The sequence below is a fragment of the Larus michahellis genome, chromosome 4 (genome assembly GCF_964199755.1).
Source record: "Larus michahellis chromosome 4, bLarMic1.1, whole genome shotgun sequence".
NCBI classification, from domain to species: Eukaryota; Metazoa; Chordata; class Aves; order Charadriiformes; family Laridae; genus Larus; species Larus michahellis.
Window position 1 is genome coordinate 30,228,024 of NC_133899.1, and position 17,430 is coordinate 30,245,453.

A 17,430-nucleotide genomic window follows, 5' to 3' on the forward strand; every position below is an offset into this window, starting at 1 on the left:
GATTGCTTTTAGGAGCAAAATATTTATATTTCCAGTTCTCTTACACAGATCCTCTGTGGAAACATTGCTGGACCAAGACTCAGTCTCTCTTTTTTCACAAAAGAAAAGGAAAACAAAAAGAAGGCAATTCTTTTGATATGTCCAATTTGTTATGGGGTTTCAACAATAAAGTCTTATTTTTATGGATAAGCTGCAAGACTTCCATAATGTACGTGACTATTCTGACACTAAACATACATCGGAAAAGGAAATAAATTTTCCAGAATAGCAACCTACATAACACAGACACTTGTGGATGTATTTGAATAGTATGTCTCTTAGCAACCACTGCCAACCATTTCAGACTGTATATAAGCAGGCTTTAGAAATGAACAGCTACACTTGTTAAGTACAGCATTTTATCAAAACATACAGATGAAAGTCAGAAACACATCTATATTCGAAAAACAAAAGCAAAAAGCAAGCAAACAAGAAAAAGCTTGAAAAATGCTCATTAAAAAAACTGAATCATTTCTTCATAGAGGCATTCTTACTGCCAAGAAACACTTCACGGAAGGTCCTCAAATTTTAAAGAAACAAATTAATTTAGAGAGAAAGCTGATTTCAAAGCCTGTCACACTTATGTTGTCAGCGTCATGAAACACCAAACTTGCTTAATGTTCTTAAGCCTCAAATTGCTTTCCTGTGTAAGTGATCTCCAGTCACAGATGCTTAGGCATTACTCTAGACACACTGTAACTACAAGAAGGGGAAGGACTGCCCCATTCCTACAGGCCAAACACAAACACTTCTACACACAGAAACATACCTACTTGCATGTATATATAAGGCTCAACAGACCATTTTACAGAAAAATCATAGAATCATAGAATCATAGAATTGTTGAGGTTGGAAGGGACCTTTAAGATCATCGAGTCCAACCTTTAGCCTACCCTGACAAGAGCCACTTCTAAACCATGTCCCTCAGTGCCCCATCTACCCTTTTTTTAAACACCTCCAGAGATGGTGAATCCACCACCTCCCTGGGCAGCCTATTCCAATGTTTAATAACCCTTTCAGTGAAAAAATGTCTCCTAATATCTAATCTAAACCTCCCCTGACGTAACTTGAACCCGTTTCCCCTCGTCCTATCACTTGTCACCAGGGAGAAGAGGTCAGCCCCCATCTCTCTACAACCTCCTTTCAGGTAGTTGTAGAGGGTGATAAGGTCTCCCCTCAGCCTCCTCTTTTCCAGGCTAAACAACCCCAGCTCCCTCAGTCGTTCTTCATAAGGTTTGTCCTCCAGGCCCCTCACCAGCTTTGTAGCCCTTCTCTGGACATGCTCCAACACCTCAATGTCCCTCTTGTAGCGAGGGGCCCAAAACTGAACGCAGTACTCGAGGTGGGGCCTCACCAGTGCCGAGTACAGGGGGATGATCACTTCCCTAGTCTGGCTCACCACACTATTCCTGATACAGGCTAGGATGCTGTTGGCCTTCTTGGCCACCTGGGCACACTGCTGGCTCATATTCAGCCGGCTGTCAACCAACACTCCCAAGTCCTTTTCTGTCGAGCTGCTTTCAAGCCACTCTGCCCCAATCCTGTAGCGCTGCATGGGGTTGTTGTGACCCAAGTGCAGGACCCGGCACTTGGCCTTGAATGTGAGTCTTGACTGGATGGACTGCGCATAGCAATATATAAAAGCGCATCACCTAACCATGCAGCAAGAACTTATGAATTCTTAGAATTCTTTTGAACTCTTAATTGTTGTATCATGCTTTTTCAGATAAGTAGGTTTCAAAATCTCGTATTTCCCTCTTTCAGTAGATGACCATTCTTTCATTTAGCAGACTTATTAAAGACTAACAGAATTAATTAAAAATAAATATATATATATATATATCCTTGTTTTAGACCCATTCTCCTGTGCCAAATTGTAACAGGTTTGAAGGCCTTGAAAGGGCATTAGTGGGATACCATCAGTGATGACCGAGTTCAGCAGCATATAACAGGAGCATCTAGGAACTATTTTCTCTAGATTTTGAAGTAGAACACGAGCATTCCTTCTAATGCATTCCTGCTATATCTAAAGAAAATAAAATCAATCTGGAAAAACCTGTCAAGGGTGATTACCTGCCCCACATATTCTTCCATCTCCACCAGGTACTGGATGAACAGACTGGTGCACCCTCTTGTTCAAATGAATATTTAGATGAACAAAAGGGAAACTCCACCATATAGATTTGATCCAGATGAAAAACGGTCTTGTTTTTAAGATGATGGATAAAATAAAAACATAAGTATATCCCATTGCTTTGGTAGGTTGAAGGTCTTGTGATACTAAGAAGGAAACTGAAGTCCCTTCTTTCAATCTTCAAATTTAAGGACAGAAATTGCTCTCTTAGCTATGTTTTTCACGTATTCTTCATATGAATAACATAGGACAGTAAAAGCACTACATTTATTGCCTGAGCACTACAGAGAAAAATAAAAACTACATGACAAAGGGGAGAGAAAGGTCTTCAGAAATGCTGAGTATCTCCTGCCACTTCTAGTTTAGCTTTTATTCACGCCTCAGCCCGTACGAAAACTCCCTTTTCTAACTAAGTAGGAATCATTCTAAATTTCCCTGATGTCAAAAGCAAGCTATAGACTGCATTGAACACAAAGTTCTTTCTGACTTTGCAGTTATACGAAAATTCACAATGGGAACAGAAAACACAAGACAGGCCTATTCCTGAAAGCTAAAGACAAAAGTCATAGCTGGAGTTTCCTGGCTTATCCTGGAAAACAACTTCCCTTCAGCCACCTCTGTTCCAGCATTGTCAAGGCCTGGATGAAAATTACTCAGTAGAAACTACAGTAGTTGGTCTTCTCAAGTGAAATAACGAAGTACACAAGAAGTCTAGCTTGTACACAAGGAGGAAAAAGACAAAAAACATGTAAGACACCTGACTACCAGCTGACCAACTGACAGAGGCCATTTCTTCCATTTAGCCGTAACGATGGCAAGCAAACTACAAAAATAAAGCTACCCATTCTTTGCCAGTGTTGTTTACTATTGATGCTAATTCTTCTTCCATGCTTTTAATAGAGCTTGAACTTTACACGGCCTTTTGATTTACTTCCTCCCTGACGACTACAGCATCACTGTTTTCAGTACTGGGCTGGGAATAGGTTTGTTAATGAACTTCTGCCCCTGTTGCCAGCTCTCCAGCAGAGACAGAAGGGAGAAATATTCTCCCCTTCCAACAGAAATATTTTAACAATATTAAGACACATTAAAACTGGCGTTTAAGTAGTCTCTGTAGATAGCATCATTTTTAGACTACTTGATAGTAAACCTTTCATTTTTTCAACAGTTACTGTTTCAGCTCCCTCTCATAACCAGTAAGTCAAATATTTTGATTAAGGTATCAAAATTGGAGCCAAACCAACTATTTTGTATATCTATAGCAACAGAGACTGACATAAAAAACACATACGCATATTTCCCCTACCTCCGTAGATTGAAAACTTTCAATGTATATGCTTGTTTAGTCTTTTTCTGTTGCAATTAAAGTTACACTTTCGAATTCTAAATAAAATCTCTTTAAAGAAATTTTTTTCAAAAGCAAAATGAAGCCTTAAAGAAAACAGATCAGCTTACCTGCAATACAAATTTCTGATCTATGTACTTTTTGGCAATGCTGGGCTGAAATTCTTGGCTTTCCAAAAATCGTATGAAAAACTCGTATACAAGCTGCAAAAGGAAAAAAAAATATCCACGGTTTAGTTTATGACTTGATTACTCTCTATATTTTTAAGTATTTCACTAAAGTCTTTTGCTAGAAAATAAAATACCTATTTTTCCACAGAACAAAATGATTAAAAAAGTGAAAAATATTTTTCTTTTTTATGAAATCGCTACCTTAGAGTAAGAATTCATTACATGAGCTTTTTAAGCTAATTTTGCTTATTTAACTCCAGTCAGACATTTCATCACCAACAACAGGCATTGCCATCTTGTAATGCTTGTTATCGTCTTGTAAAGCTTCCTAGAATAATTGGAAAGCACATTTAAACTGCCCTCTGAACTGCTGAAGTCACATCAAATACAGACATTACAATTCTGAAAGAGTTGGTGGAACAGTTGGAAATACTTAAATTAAATTAGAAACTGCTTAGAGTAGCATTCTACTACAACTTGAAACATAGAAGAATAATACAAACTGGAATTTATTCAGAAGTTTCTAACTTAACTGTAAAGATCAGCCTCGCGGCTGGAGAAAACCCGCTTACTTTCATGCAATTCCATCTGCCTAAACTATTCAGTGGGACAGCAACAGACTTTTCACTTAGTGGAGAAAAAGAGGAGCACAAAAACCAGGCAAAAAGGAAGTGAAGTCAAACAGGGACTGCTGTGGCCTCCTAAGACAGCAACTCTGACCTGTCACTGATCAGATGAGAGAGCAGCTAGCAATTCTCTTTGCGGAACCTTTTAAAGAGCAGCTGTTGAAAACTTTTTGCTTTCTGACTTCAGTGATTATGAGTACTGATAATGAAAGGAGAAAGGAAGCTATAAATTACATTTTAAAATAATTTTAAACTTTTCCATGCAAACACCAATATGCTGCAATACTACTGCTGCTGCTGCTCTATGTCAGTGTTCTCTGACTTCTAAAAGGAAGCAATAGGAAATCAAAAACGGGGAGAGAGGTTTAGAAATATGACATGTAAAAAGTGACAGCTTACATAACTGATATTAAATCATCAGGAAATCAATTTCATCAACTCCGGACAAATACTTTGGTGCATTTCTTCCTGACAATGGTAAATCATCTACTGGCTAAGAAATTCCATCATTTCCATGTAAATTATGACTTCTAAAACTACAGCACTAGTGTCAAGGAACATAAGGTAACAGACGTGTTATGCCTCTGCTGTATCCAGGCAGGCAGAGCTGTTCAGAGCTGCCTTGAAGCTTTTAAGATTCTTATTTTTTGTGAAATTTAAATATAAATGAAATGCATCCTGCTACGAACACCTGAAAGCAAACCTCGACCGGGGGAGAGGAAGCAGACTTAGACAGGGACATAACTTCTCATTCATTTTTCTGATCAGCTGCCAACACCTATGTATTTTTGTATGAAAATTAACTACGCTTGGTAAAGAAAAACTGCTAGCAGTATCATACCCGAAATGCTCTTGCTGAAGTTGTTGAAAAACACTTGTGCATCAGAGCACTTTGGAAAGCAAAATAATTTTTAAATCAATGAAGGAAGACAGGAATATGAGGGACACCATCAGTACATTTTTGAAAGAAAGCTTTAATATTTTGCTAATTTCACAAAGTACTCTCCTGCGTTTGCGGGTGCTATATTATAGCCATGAACAATATTAACAAATGTTAGTGTCTCGGAGACTAGTTCTTATTCAAAGGTTAAAAAAAAGCTGAAAAAGTTATTAGATGCATTAAGCAGTGATAAGTATTTCTTCTGAGAGAAATGATAAAAAACCTGTAAATGTGGCCATGATGCCTCCAAGGTGGGCTCATCTTCTTCTGGATCAAACTCATTGCTGTCACTAGGTGGGAGAGTTCTGAAGATATTGCAAGATACCTGAAAAGTGAAACAAAGAAAGATGAGATCTGTTTTTCAAATAGGCACTAGATTTCTGGACTCTGTATGGCTATACCTAGTCTATCCTCCATCACATAAGCAGTATTTCTTTTGCCTGCTGTCTGACAAAGTTCTTAAGTAACAGCAATCTGCCTTGGCTTTCCCTTCTCCAAGTCTTTTTGTTTCTTCTTTCCGCTGGCACCCAGTCTGCCACCATTTCTGTCCACCACATTCCAGATGAGCCCACCAACATGTTATTCACAGTCCTGCTGGGCATCAATGGGCTGAGAGCCACGACTGGTTATGAGTTGCAGGGAACACCATCAACATGCATTTACAAGTGTTCTCATACAACACTTGGTTATTTCCCTTTACACAGGGAAAACGTTAATATTATCTGCTTACGGTCTCATCTCTCAGCACTTTTTAAGAGTTGCCAGTGCTATTCACACGATATGCCTGGACACCTCATGCCAAGTACAGAACTTGGTACTAAATGCAAGCAACAAATAGTATTTGCTTGACACTTAGCCTACATTTTATTTCATGGTTGGTTCACTTTGCTTAATCTTATTTAGAGGTATTTTGCTGAGACTGCTTGGCTTTGTGAGGTTCATGCTATCAGCAAAGACTGAATCGAAGTGCTTTCCGGGGTTAATTATAGTGCTGAATGGAGTGTAGAGCTTATTATGCAGCAAATCTGATAAACTGCAAACATGGTGTAGGGCCTTTTCTGCACTTCGAAGGTGATGTGCCTTCTTTGCACTCTGCTACTTCATTTGACCCATCTCTAAACTGGGTAATCAAACAGCTGGGAAAAGCAGCATGTTATCTCCTAATCACATCTATACATGATGCCTTCATAGTAGTTCAGACAAACTAAGCTATTTAAGAAACAAAACTAGTATGTTCTTCAACACCCTCATTTATTTTTCCAGCCTTTTAAAGTTAGTCTGTAAAGTGTATTTTCAACATGTTGGCAACTTAGTAAGAAAGGGTACTTTAAAGCCAAGAGTTTAAATACAAACCAAATACTGATAAAACCAAACTGAAATAGACAGAGTGAAGTTTTAGAATTTGCAAGACAAACAGAACAGATTCGGGTACTGCATAAACAGAAATATGAAACAACAGAAAACTGTAGGAAAGCACAGGTGGAGCACAGCAGTGAGGAGTATTCACTGAACGCGAGGGACAGACAAAAGAAGAGTAAGTAAGGCAAACCAGTGAGCATAGAAAAAAAAAGAAAAGAGGTCACATGGGTTTCTGCTTGGACTTTTTCCTTCTTGCCACAAGAGGGTGTATTTTACTACAGTTACAGTAAACCAGACTTTTACAGAAGCCTTCACTGTATATGTAAACCTCATGTTTTCAAGCTGCATGGCTTTCAACCTTAACAGACACAACACTTCTTATAGCCTGTGCTGACAGATACCGAACTCTGCTTCCCCTGGATGCATGCCTGCCAAGTGATTACTAACATTTATTAGGAGATACTTTTTTTTTTTTACCCTCTCTTCCCCTGACTCATTCACTTTGCTCCAGAGCTCCTCCGTGAAAAGCCTTTTCTAGTCTCATAAGGAGAAGTCATATAACTACTCCAGGAATACAGACGTTATAATTTGTCTTTCCTCAAGGATTCCTGAGCTCCTCCTTCTACTATCCCTGATACGAAAAAGCAGGGAGAGGAGGAAAGTGATCAGAATTAGCAGGACAGAGATCTTTCTGCGTTAGAGCACAGGGCAAAAGAGGGTAGACAGCCCAAAGGATTCCTAAGTAAAAGGGGGAAACGCACCTATTGATGCCTTGGATCTGAACTCCTGGGATTCTGCAATACTTACTGAAGCATTTTTGGTTAATGCTTCACATTCGAAAATGTCAGCTTTCTCAGGATTTGGACCAAAATAGGAAACTAGCAAAACCAAAGGCATTCCGCAGCTATTTTTTTTCCCCTGCTTTAAACTTTATTTGAAACAAGAAAGAAATTTTTCTGCAAATTTAACCATACATGAATTAATGAAACTTGTACTAACAGATCAGAGAAAACATAAGTATTTATCAGCTGTTGTGTTTAGAAACTGGAACAAACGTTGAATTATGTCACAGACAAAACCTGCAAGGAAAAGTACCTAACTTAGAATGAAAAGCTAAACTAAGACAAATTCCTGTAAGATTTAAATTAAGTCAAACCGAGCCTCAAGCAGTTAGTGCCAGAGCCTTAACAGCATGACAGAAATATGAAGGGTTCAGCAACAATTTGTTAAGTGCCAACACCGACACCTGAATCTTGAGCTTATAACAAAACCAGTATGATTTCCAGAGAGTGCCTATTAAAAGAAGGCCAGTCTCAAGGCAACTCAAAAGCAGTATTTTTGCATAAGAAAATTAACACGCAGGAGTAAATGCAATGCAAGTTACAATACGGTCCTAGCATACAGCTTGCTCTCTTTAATTTTCTTTTTTGCATTAGGAATAAAGATAAGCTATATGGAGCCAAAATGCAGATGTTCTCCCGAGAAGAACAGACAGAACGGATTATCTTTAAGTGATTTCCTCAGGTTATCATAACTTTAAAAGATAATATGTACCATTACAGTTACATTAATCACCACAACACAGCATGATAGCTCATTTACATGCAGTGTCAATTTATAGCATGCTTATCTAAATCAGTAGCCTCTGGGTGGCTAATGTTTATAAGCCTCTAAGGGAGAACCGAAGGCAACAAGTTCTTCCATGCATGAACTGCCCAGCTGTACATTAGAGACTGTGACAGCCACCACACAAAGATGGGAATACGCTACATCAAATCTAGAAAGAATAATTTTTCTCAGATAGGCATAAGGTAGCTATTTAGTATTTATCCCTGGGCTCAAGCAGCATGCCAGAATTCCTTCAGCTAGATAGCTGAATCATTTCTCTTCTGACCTCTGTTGGACAATCAAGCCAAAGGACATCCCTGCCAGCCTGCATATACAGTCCCTGATGATTCCTCTCCCATAGCCAACACAAATGACTATTGATCAATACCGACTTCAGTCTTCCACTGATAAGGAACGCCGCCAAGCCCAGATGATATTTTTGTAAAGCACTCCAGAACTCTAATATTCTAGAAAGTCATATCATCACAGATCTCCCCGATTACATCCTCAAAGACATCTGCACGCTGTCCTCCATGGCTGTCCCTTTCAGACGCACACACCAAACTGGGTGTAGAACAGCACATCACCGCGATGCAGAATTTGAACACCCAAGTGCCAGAAACGAACTTAACAAATCAGCAAAATCTACCTGTCAGCATTAAATTTAAAATTTCCAAGATCAAGCTGGAAATGCCAAAATGACAGATTTCTAAAGTGGAGGTGCCCAGACATCTCGAGGCTCCGTGTCAGTGTGTCAGTCAGGCACAACTCCAACTAGAAGCAATACCAAAAAAAAGTTTTCCAGGCAATTAAAAGTCACTGTCAATTCATTAAAAGAGGAGGATAGGGAAGGCTGCTCTGATAATCCCACAAAGAATGAGCTGCAAGTTCTGAACAGATCTGACGACCGGTACCTGGTAATCTAGAACTATGAAACTGAATATACAGTTTAAAGCAACAAGCTTCAAGAAAGCTCTGATTTCATCACCACGTTTATGTTTGAAATAACTTTTTAGAAAAGAAAGCACTAAGAGGCTTAAGTCTGGAGTCAGGAATAAATGTTTTGAGAAATCCTCTCTTTGTCCCCCACAGGAGCACTATAAAAATGACAACGCTGTAACAGAAACATTCACAAATTCAATTTCAGCTCAGCACTTCTGCTCTGTGCTGTTCGAAACAGAGATTTTTTTATCAGTAATAGTTTTCCTAAATGGAGCCTGAAATGAAAACAAACATACACGCAGGGGTGCCTAATACATTAGCTATATAAAAACAGGATAAGTGAATACCCAGTTAGGGCACAGGGAACACCTGTTCTTCTATTACCAGTATGTGAAACCATCCAAATAAGCCCCATGTATATGTGAAATAGAAACCCAGTATCAATGTATACACAATGTTTAAACTATTGTGCATATTAACAACATACAGTAACAATAAAACGTAATTAAGCCACAATGTGAAGCCATGCTAACTGGCAGACAATAATGGCCCCTGGAACAGACGATGCACTTGTCCTTCTGAAATGTATCTGCATATGTGGTTTTCTTAATATTGTTTATGGATTTACATATTTTAGAGCCTGAAATGACTACCGTAGTCACTCAGCCATAATCTCTCTATATAACCCATTGAATTGTTCCCAGAAGTTTGTCTAAAGTACATCTTACAAAAAGAAGTATCTAATTTTATCTTAAAAGATTATAAATGATTCCACCAGATCTCTTCTCCTGAAGTTGTACTGCTAATTTAACTACAGGACTGCTTGATTTCAAGGTTGAATCTGCCTGATTCTCCGTTGGTTCTCATTAAACCACCGGATCTCTTCTACATCTGTATATATATTTGCATATGCAGTATGTGTCTACTTATATATAGGTATTTTTATATAAACATGACACCTCTCAACCTCTGTGCTGCTAAATGGAAAGACAGACCTCTGAACCCAGACAGTTGCTGGTTTCTTTGTTTGTTTTTAATCCTGTGATTATTTTTGCTTCCTTTCTTTGAGCTCCCACCTGTGCGCAAGTATACTGGCGTGAGTTTTTTTCTGCATATTGCCATTTGAATTTACCAACATTCACTTATTTGAACAGTGCACTGTATCAGAAACTCATATTAAGATACTCAAGATACAATGCTCGGGTCCTTTTCTGCACCACCGCTTGCATGAATACAGTCTTTCAGGGATTCACATTACATGCCTTCTTTTTCCCCAGCATTTTCCCCATTTTTCCCCATTAGATTTGACTTGGCTGCATTAACATGAACTATGTGGGACTGCGAACACAGTCTACAATCCAGATCACAGGGAGGACAGAAAACAGTCTCTCTCATCTTTTCTTGACCTTTAAGTCTTTTAAAAAGTCAATCAATAATCTGCAAGAATTTAGCTCTTGATGAGGGCTCCTAAACTTGTTAGCTTACCATCACCCACTTCAGCAGTGGCAGCAGCTTCCATCCAATACACAGGAGCAAGCAGCAAAATTGACATCCTTAGACTATGCTTTTGTTGGCAGAGAAGTGCAACAGGAGCAAGTTTGTAGAACAAAAGGGCTGGTGCTCAGCTGCAATGCCCACGCTATGTATATTTGGAGGGAGGAGTTTCTTTCTAGTCATCTCTTGCATTGAAGCCCATTAGCAAGTTGGAAAGCATTAGGTACACTCCTGGAGTAGACTTTTTGTCCAAAAGGAACCAAGTTTACAAACCCTAAGACTTCTCTATCACAAGCGTCAAAGTGGAGTGAGAACAAATGGGAGATGGACTTCAAGACCACGCTCCCAATCTGAGTTAGAAGCGCGCGCACAGCGCCGTGCCCAGGCAGCACCCCTGGGTACACCTTCTCACTGCTGGAAACCAGAGCTCTGAAATTCCACTCTAGTCACCTAGACCTGAACCACAACAGCTTACTCTACTAGTAACAACCCCGTTCATCACTGTCTCCATGTAACTATGTTTTGAGATGATCCAGTGGAACAGTTCTGTATTTAATGTGTGCCCAGCTAATTCCATACAATACAATCTAAAAAAAAAAAATAAAATAAATCATAGCAGTATAGCAGTAATTCAAGTATCTTGGACAAATTAAAGCACAGCACCAGCAGAAAGAGCCCCTAAAGCAGGCACCAGACCAAGTGCAAGCCTGCCAATACATGAACTTGAACTCAGGACAGCATTACAAAACTCATACTGTCTCAGACTCCAAACTGAAGAACAAAAAAAAAAAAAAAATTCAAAACCCAAGAAAACAGTCTCCCAGAAGATTCAAATTATGCACATCTACAGACATAGTGCTTGAAAGGTTTTTCAGAAGATGACACAGACAAAATTGGGGGTGGGGGGTGCACACTCCTTTAAAAAACAAAAACAAAAAAACCCCAACCCCTGCCCTCAACACAAGTATGTCTTGGAAAAAAACTGTTTTTCCAGTTTATTTCTTTGCTTCAGAGCTAGTCACTGTACGATTATGCAGATAAAGTCTGACAAATGAAAGGCCCATGTAACCAACAGGAGGAATAATGGATACGGGTAAATGTAATTACATACTGTCGGGAAAAATTATTAGGGACAACTACTGCAAAAGAAGCTGCCTCCAACTGATTTTTTGAGAGGAGTACAGAACATTGGAGCCTCTTCTGTTAATAAGCATTGTGGGTTTTGTACAAACTAGGTGCGTAAAGAATGTGAATAATAAAAAGCATCTAACAGAGAAATTTGGAAATAATGCATATAAGAAACCAAAGTTAGATTATTTTCTTGCTTCTACAGAATTGATAACCCTAAATCGATTCACACTAAAGAAACAAGAACAGAATTTAAAATACGATGTGATTTTTATCTATTTTTTCAAAACTTTGATAGCATACTTGTTCCATCATGGTTGCATGTACATGACAATTTTTAATCAAAGTCCATTTGGGGGGGGAAGCGGGGGAGTTGGGGGGGTGGGGTGTCAAAGGACACTGCATCTTCCTTTCAGCATTTCAGATGGTTTCTAAACAACCTGTTGAACTTGTGCCGATTGAGCTTAAGTTTAAGATTAATTCCTAATATTTTACGGGATTCCTAAGTTAAATAAAATTCACAATAGAAAAGAGAAATTATTTGTCAATTCTTGTAGGAGTATATGATTTCATTTATTGCCCTTAAACTCAAAATGACATTCAGTATTATACATTTAAATCTAATACAAGAACCAACAGGAACATATGCACACTGTTTTTGCTAAATCAAAAAGGTAAGACTGAATATAGGTACACTTGCATAAAAATCTCTATCCAAGAATATTTTAACACAGAAAATCCTGAACAGGATGAACATGTAGCAAGCCCGGTGGCACACTTAGTCATAAGCTATAGCTAAAGCTATAGAAAATAAAAAAATTCGTAATGCCTATAAAGTCTAACAGCTAGCAAGTGTCCTAAAAATAGGTTCCTTAACATGCTAAAAAATTCACGGCTTAAACAAGATATTCTTTACGTTTAAAAGGTCTGTAAGAAACAAACTCCTGATCAGACTCTGCCCTCACATCTGTTGAGACAAACCTGCAGAAAAAGGAATGCAATCCCTCGAGATTTATGTCAGTAGAAGAGAAAAAAAAATAATCAGAATCTGACCTTTCAAATGCAATTTTGGTATTTATTTGGGTATTCATTTAACCAAGTTTCTTTCACTGTGTTGCTCGACACAGCTTCTGAGCCACAAGACATTTAATATAATGTTTCATTTTGGCCATAGAGATTTCACTTTTATTTTACTTGATTTGTCATTACAGAAAAGATAAAGACGACAACAGGAAGCCAAAGGCATTTCTGCACTTAAAAGAGAGCAGAACAAAGTAATACTATTTCATTCTAAAAGGCGTGTCTCAAAAAAGTTTCATTAGCCACCTCTTACCGGCTGTCAACCGCCCATGATGTTGCATAAACATCACGGTCAACGTCAGGGGTTGGGTTTAAAATTTTTGAAGAAGCAAACAGGAGAGCTGAAATGTTGCTCACCAACAAAGAGCTTTATCCAGATTTCTCAGTTTAACAGCTTGTCAATTTTTCTCATCCAATTTTTTAAATGAAAGAAATCCTTTTCCTCAATCTATGTCTTACTACCCAGAAAACACAAAAAGCTCTACTACATACACCCTTTAGGATACAACAGATAATAACAAACATTCATTTCATTCAACGACCATTGCTTAATCTACCAGCAAAATCAGCATCATTAGTTTAAGCCTCCACATTTTGCTCAGACAGGAACAAATTTTAGATTAAGTGTCCAATTATTGTCTCATGAAGCCATATTACTGGCATTTCCTTCTTAGCAAAGTGTGGTTTAATTGGCAAGGGCCTTTTTTCCTAAGACTAGCCTAATTCTAAAGAATGTCATATGCCCTTCTGAACAACACATCACACTGCAGGGGAAGCGCACTGAGCAATTCTCTCCTGAATAAATCTGTCCAGCTTATGGCCATTAGCACAAATCCCAAACTCTCTTCCCATCAACTGATATTGATGACAGTGATGAGGCCACTGCAAGCTTGCTTTGGTGGCCATTAGTACATTCAATTTAATTTTATTTTTTCAAATAACCAGTAACACGCCAAACACTTGTGTATATATCAAGGTAAAGAGAGCGGTTTAAAGAAGCGGACTTGCACACAGGTTGACAAACAGCCAAGTGATTTCACATTCAACTATATACAAGATCATATCATATGCTCAAGAAAACAAGATGAAAACGTGTGACATTACAATTAGAGATTAAGGTTTTAATGGCACGAATTTAGGATGACTGGCAGTAAAAATATCCAGGAGTTGTTAGGCTGGCTACCACAAATGACTGTTTTTCAAACCCCTACATCATAACACCACTACGTTTTAGAAGTAATTAAAACTTTCAGAGTTTCTGAAGAGTTTCAGAGGCAACCTTTTTCTATCCTAGTATCTATAAAGCCAAATTCCTTTTGGGTCATGAACAGAGAACATTAATATACACGTACATTATAAAACTTCAAAACAAAAAAAAAGGTTCTTCCACAGATATCACTTTTTTGGACATTTTAGATCATTACAAAAGCATTTTAGCCATTAATCCTTCTTTATAAATATTAGTAACTTTTTAAATATCAGCTTCAGACTGGTGCGCCTTTTTTTCTGCTGTGAAATGATGCTAAAACTCACAAAACAGCTTTTCTTTTTCTCCTCTTTAGAATACTTCATCTCCAAATCACAGTAGCCCAAAGGGCCAAGCAGGAAATACTAAATCCTGGATTCATAAACCCTAAACGTAACAGGGAGCAGACCTTGCAAAGGGACAAAGAACACTTCTGCGCCATTTTGATCAGTTTTAAGATACTGGTCTTTCAATCAAAATGCTCCCATGACAAGTGTGGCAGACTGTCAATGGGGACGCTAATTTGGTCAGGACATAGACACTGCTGTTTTCTTCACTATCATGGCAGGTCAGAGATTGTCAACTCGACAGCTCCTTTGTGAACACAGTTGGAGACCTACATGGAAATCCTCAAAAGCAGATAAAGGTGGCAACTGCACTCATGAAGCCAAGTGGGTACAGTTAAGTCTGTCTCAGTATACGATTATGAGCACAATTCTGCATGAAACACAAACATGCACTTATTGCAAAGAACAAGTTACACCAAACATGATGCTTCAGCACGAAGTGACTAATGCTGTCTATTCACCAAGCAATATGTGCTGAAAACTTATTTTATATAATATTAGGAGTCCTAACTTTCCCTCTAGGACCTGTATAACTGCACTCAAAGTGATGGAGATGTCTTGCTTTTTATAGGCAAAGACCAGGAGGAAAAATAGGACTTTTACCAAATCGCCTATCCGTAAAATACAAAATACCTGCAATGCACAAAAGCCCTGATGATGTGGTTTTGTAGAAACACCACATTAGCATTCATTGGGATGACCAACAAAAATCATTCATGCATTTGCCATAGATTCACTCACATAAATTCAATAGCGGAGCTCATCCTGCTCACATGGAATTCTACCACCAAAGTTTTTTCCCTAAGATCACATACACCAAGAACGCTGCTGGCGATCACATACACCAAGAGGCACAATTAGGGTACACCAGCTTTCCAATTCTGAAACTGACTTTCCAATAGCTCACACCTTCAACACAGCACAGGTGTCTGTTGCAGGCTAGAGTTTCTTACAAAATTTAAAGATTACAACTTCCTCAGGAAATCCTTCACGAAAAAATATGTCCACTTCCCTACTTAATTATGTGTCTTTTTATTTGTAAAAATCCAGGTTTGGGCAGTCAGGAACCACTAAGTGGCCAGATATAGGACTTGAGAATATTCTCAGTCCTCCGCTGTTTAGGTACCTTTGCACCGAAGAGAAAACAGCTCGAGTTCAGTACTGGAGCTCAAATGCAAGGCAGAAGAAAGTAAGATGAAGAAGGGCATGATACAATGAAAGGATCAGGGGAATACTGGAGAAGACAACAGTTTTGCACCAGAAACGAGCTAAGCTGAAACTGGAATTCCTGAAGCTCCATTAGCAAATATCTGTGAAATCCACTGGAAAAATTCATGCTATTATCTTTACTTCCAGTGACGACTCCGTATCATAGTTACAGACTATATTTAAGTATTTAAACAGTTTTGTGAATCAACATAAGTGACTGCAGGGAGAATAGGACATCACCAAAGGGGTTTTGCATCTCTTCTACAGTTTAAGTTCAGATTGCTTCATAGGGTATGATCTATGATTCAAACTGAACTTTATGAGCAGTTACAGATCAAATTCTTCTTTTTTCTTGGGGCCCAACCTACGACAGCACTAACTTGCAGTCTTTATTCTACAAATCTTGCTACAGTAAAAAACTATAACCAAAGTCAATGTGAGACTACAACCTCAATAACAGAAACACTAAAAAACAAACAAACAAACCACAAACAACTAAATTCTCCCAGGAGGTGAGTCTGGAGGCATCTTCTACACACAGAAAAAGCAACCAATTTTCCTGAAGTTACCTGTCCATCAGTGTCCTGTCTATACAACGAGTGCGATATAATTTTTTGATCCCAAGGGGTACATGGGAGATTAAATTAACATTTGCAAACCATTTAGATACTACAGTGCAGCACCAGCAAAAGAATTCAGCAAAGAACTAATAATTCTGTATTCCGACTGGTATCTGAATGGTGCATTAGACCACATCCTGAACAAGCAACACAGCAGAATGAAAAGCAGTTCATTCAGAGATTGGTCCAGTACAGGAGGGAGAAAGGGAGGGTGGGGGAGAAGGGGAAGAATCTGATCACATAATTATAATCTTTCTGACAATGCATACACACAAAGAAGCCATATTAAAATTTTTCCATATACCCTTAATTCTGGTGTTTTTCTTCACTATTAACCCCTTGATGATTCTGTCACAATTTACAGCTACTTTTAAATATTACAGACAAGCAACACAGCACGTATCTGTGTGTCAGAAAAGAAATAAGGAACATATACAATACCATGTAAAATCTATTCATGTTTTTCTTCTTACAGCATATAGCCAGTGGATTCCATGATCACACAGTAACATTAGGAAACCAACATCACCAAATCTATATTTAACTAATTGCCTTCTCTTTCAGGTAACAGGTTATAAGGGTTCCGTATGCTAGTACAGAATAAACATTTTAAAGCAGTGATTGATTTTGCCAATCGCAATGAACATTCTTTAGCATATAGCATCTGGTATTGTTTCCATTTTTACACTGAACACATTATTATTTGACAATTTCTATATAAAAGGTATGGCTTTATCGTTGAGAAATCTTGCTCACTTTTAACGTTAGCTGCTATGAATCCACATAACACAACCAGGAAATTTTCACACTTATCCTATACAACATTTTTAGCATTTATTATTTGAAAATCATAATCTCTGCACACTTTAAGTTATCTCTGTCTAAAGTACACACTTAAGAGCTTGGATAAAGTTCAAAGAAAGATAAGAAACTTGCAAAAATTATTCCATTATTTACATTGGAGGGGGAGAGGAAGGCAGGTGGGGGGAAGCATGAGGGACTCTGATTTCATGGCTGCTGGCTTTCTCCATCAGGAAACAATCCAGGTTTCCTTTCACACACTTGTGACACTATAATCAACACCATCATCTACACGACTTTAATTAAGCATATATAAAAATTGTTATTTTTGTCTTTGGAGAT

General features: G+C 38.3%; 1 protein-coding gene across 7 annotated transcripts in view; it reads right to left on the minus strand.

Moving 5' to 3' along the window:
* The window catches only part of PPP2R5E (protein phosphatase 2 regulatory subunit B'epsilon), a 78,525-nt gene that overhangs the window by 11,995 nt on the left and 49,100 nt on the right, over positions 1 to 17,430 (minus strand). For all 7 annotated transcript variants that reach the window (XM_074583726.1, XM_074583724.1, XM_074583721.1 and 4 more), the window contains 2 exons: positions 5,478 to 5,579; positions 3,629 to 3,721 (listed from right to left, as the gene is read on the minus strand). In XM_074583726.1, coding sequence (XP_074439827.1) covers positions 3,629 to 3,721; positions 5,478 to 5,579 — 195 coding nt within the window. The remainder of the gene's footprint in view (positions 1 to 3,628; positions 3,722 to 5,477; positions 5,580 to 17,430) is intronic.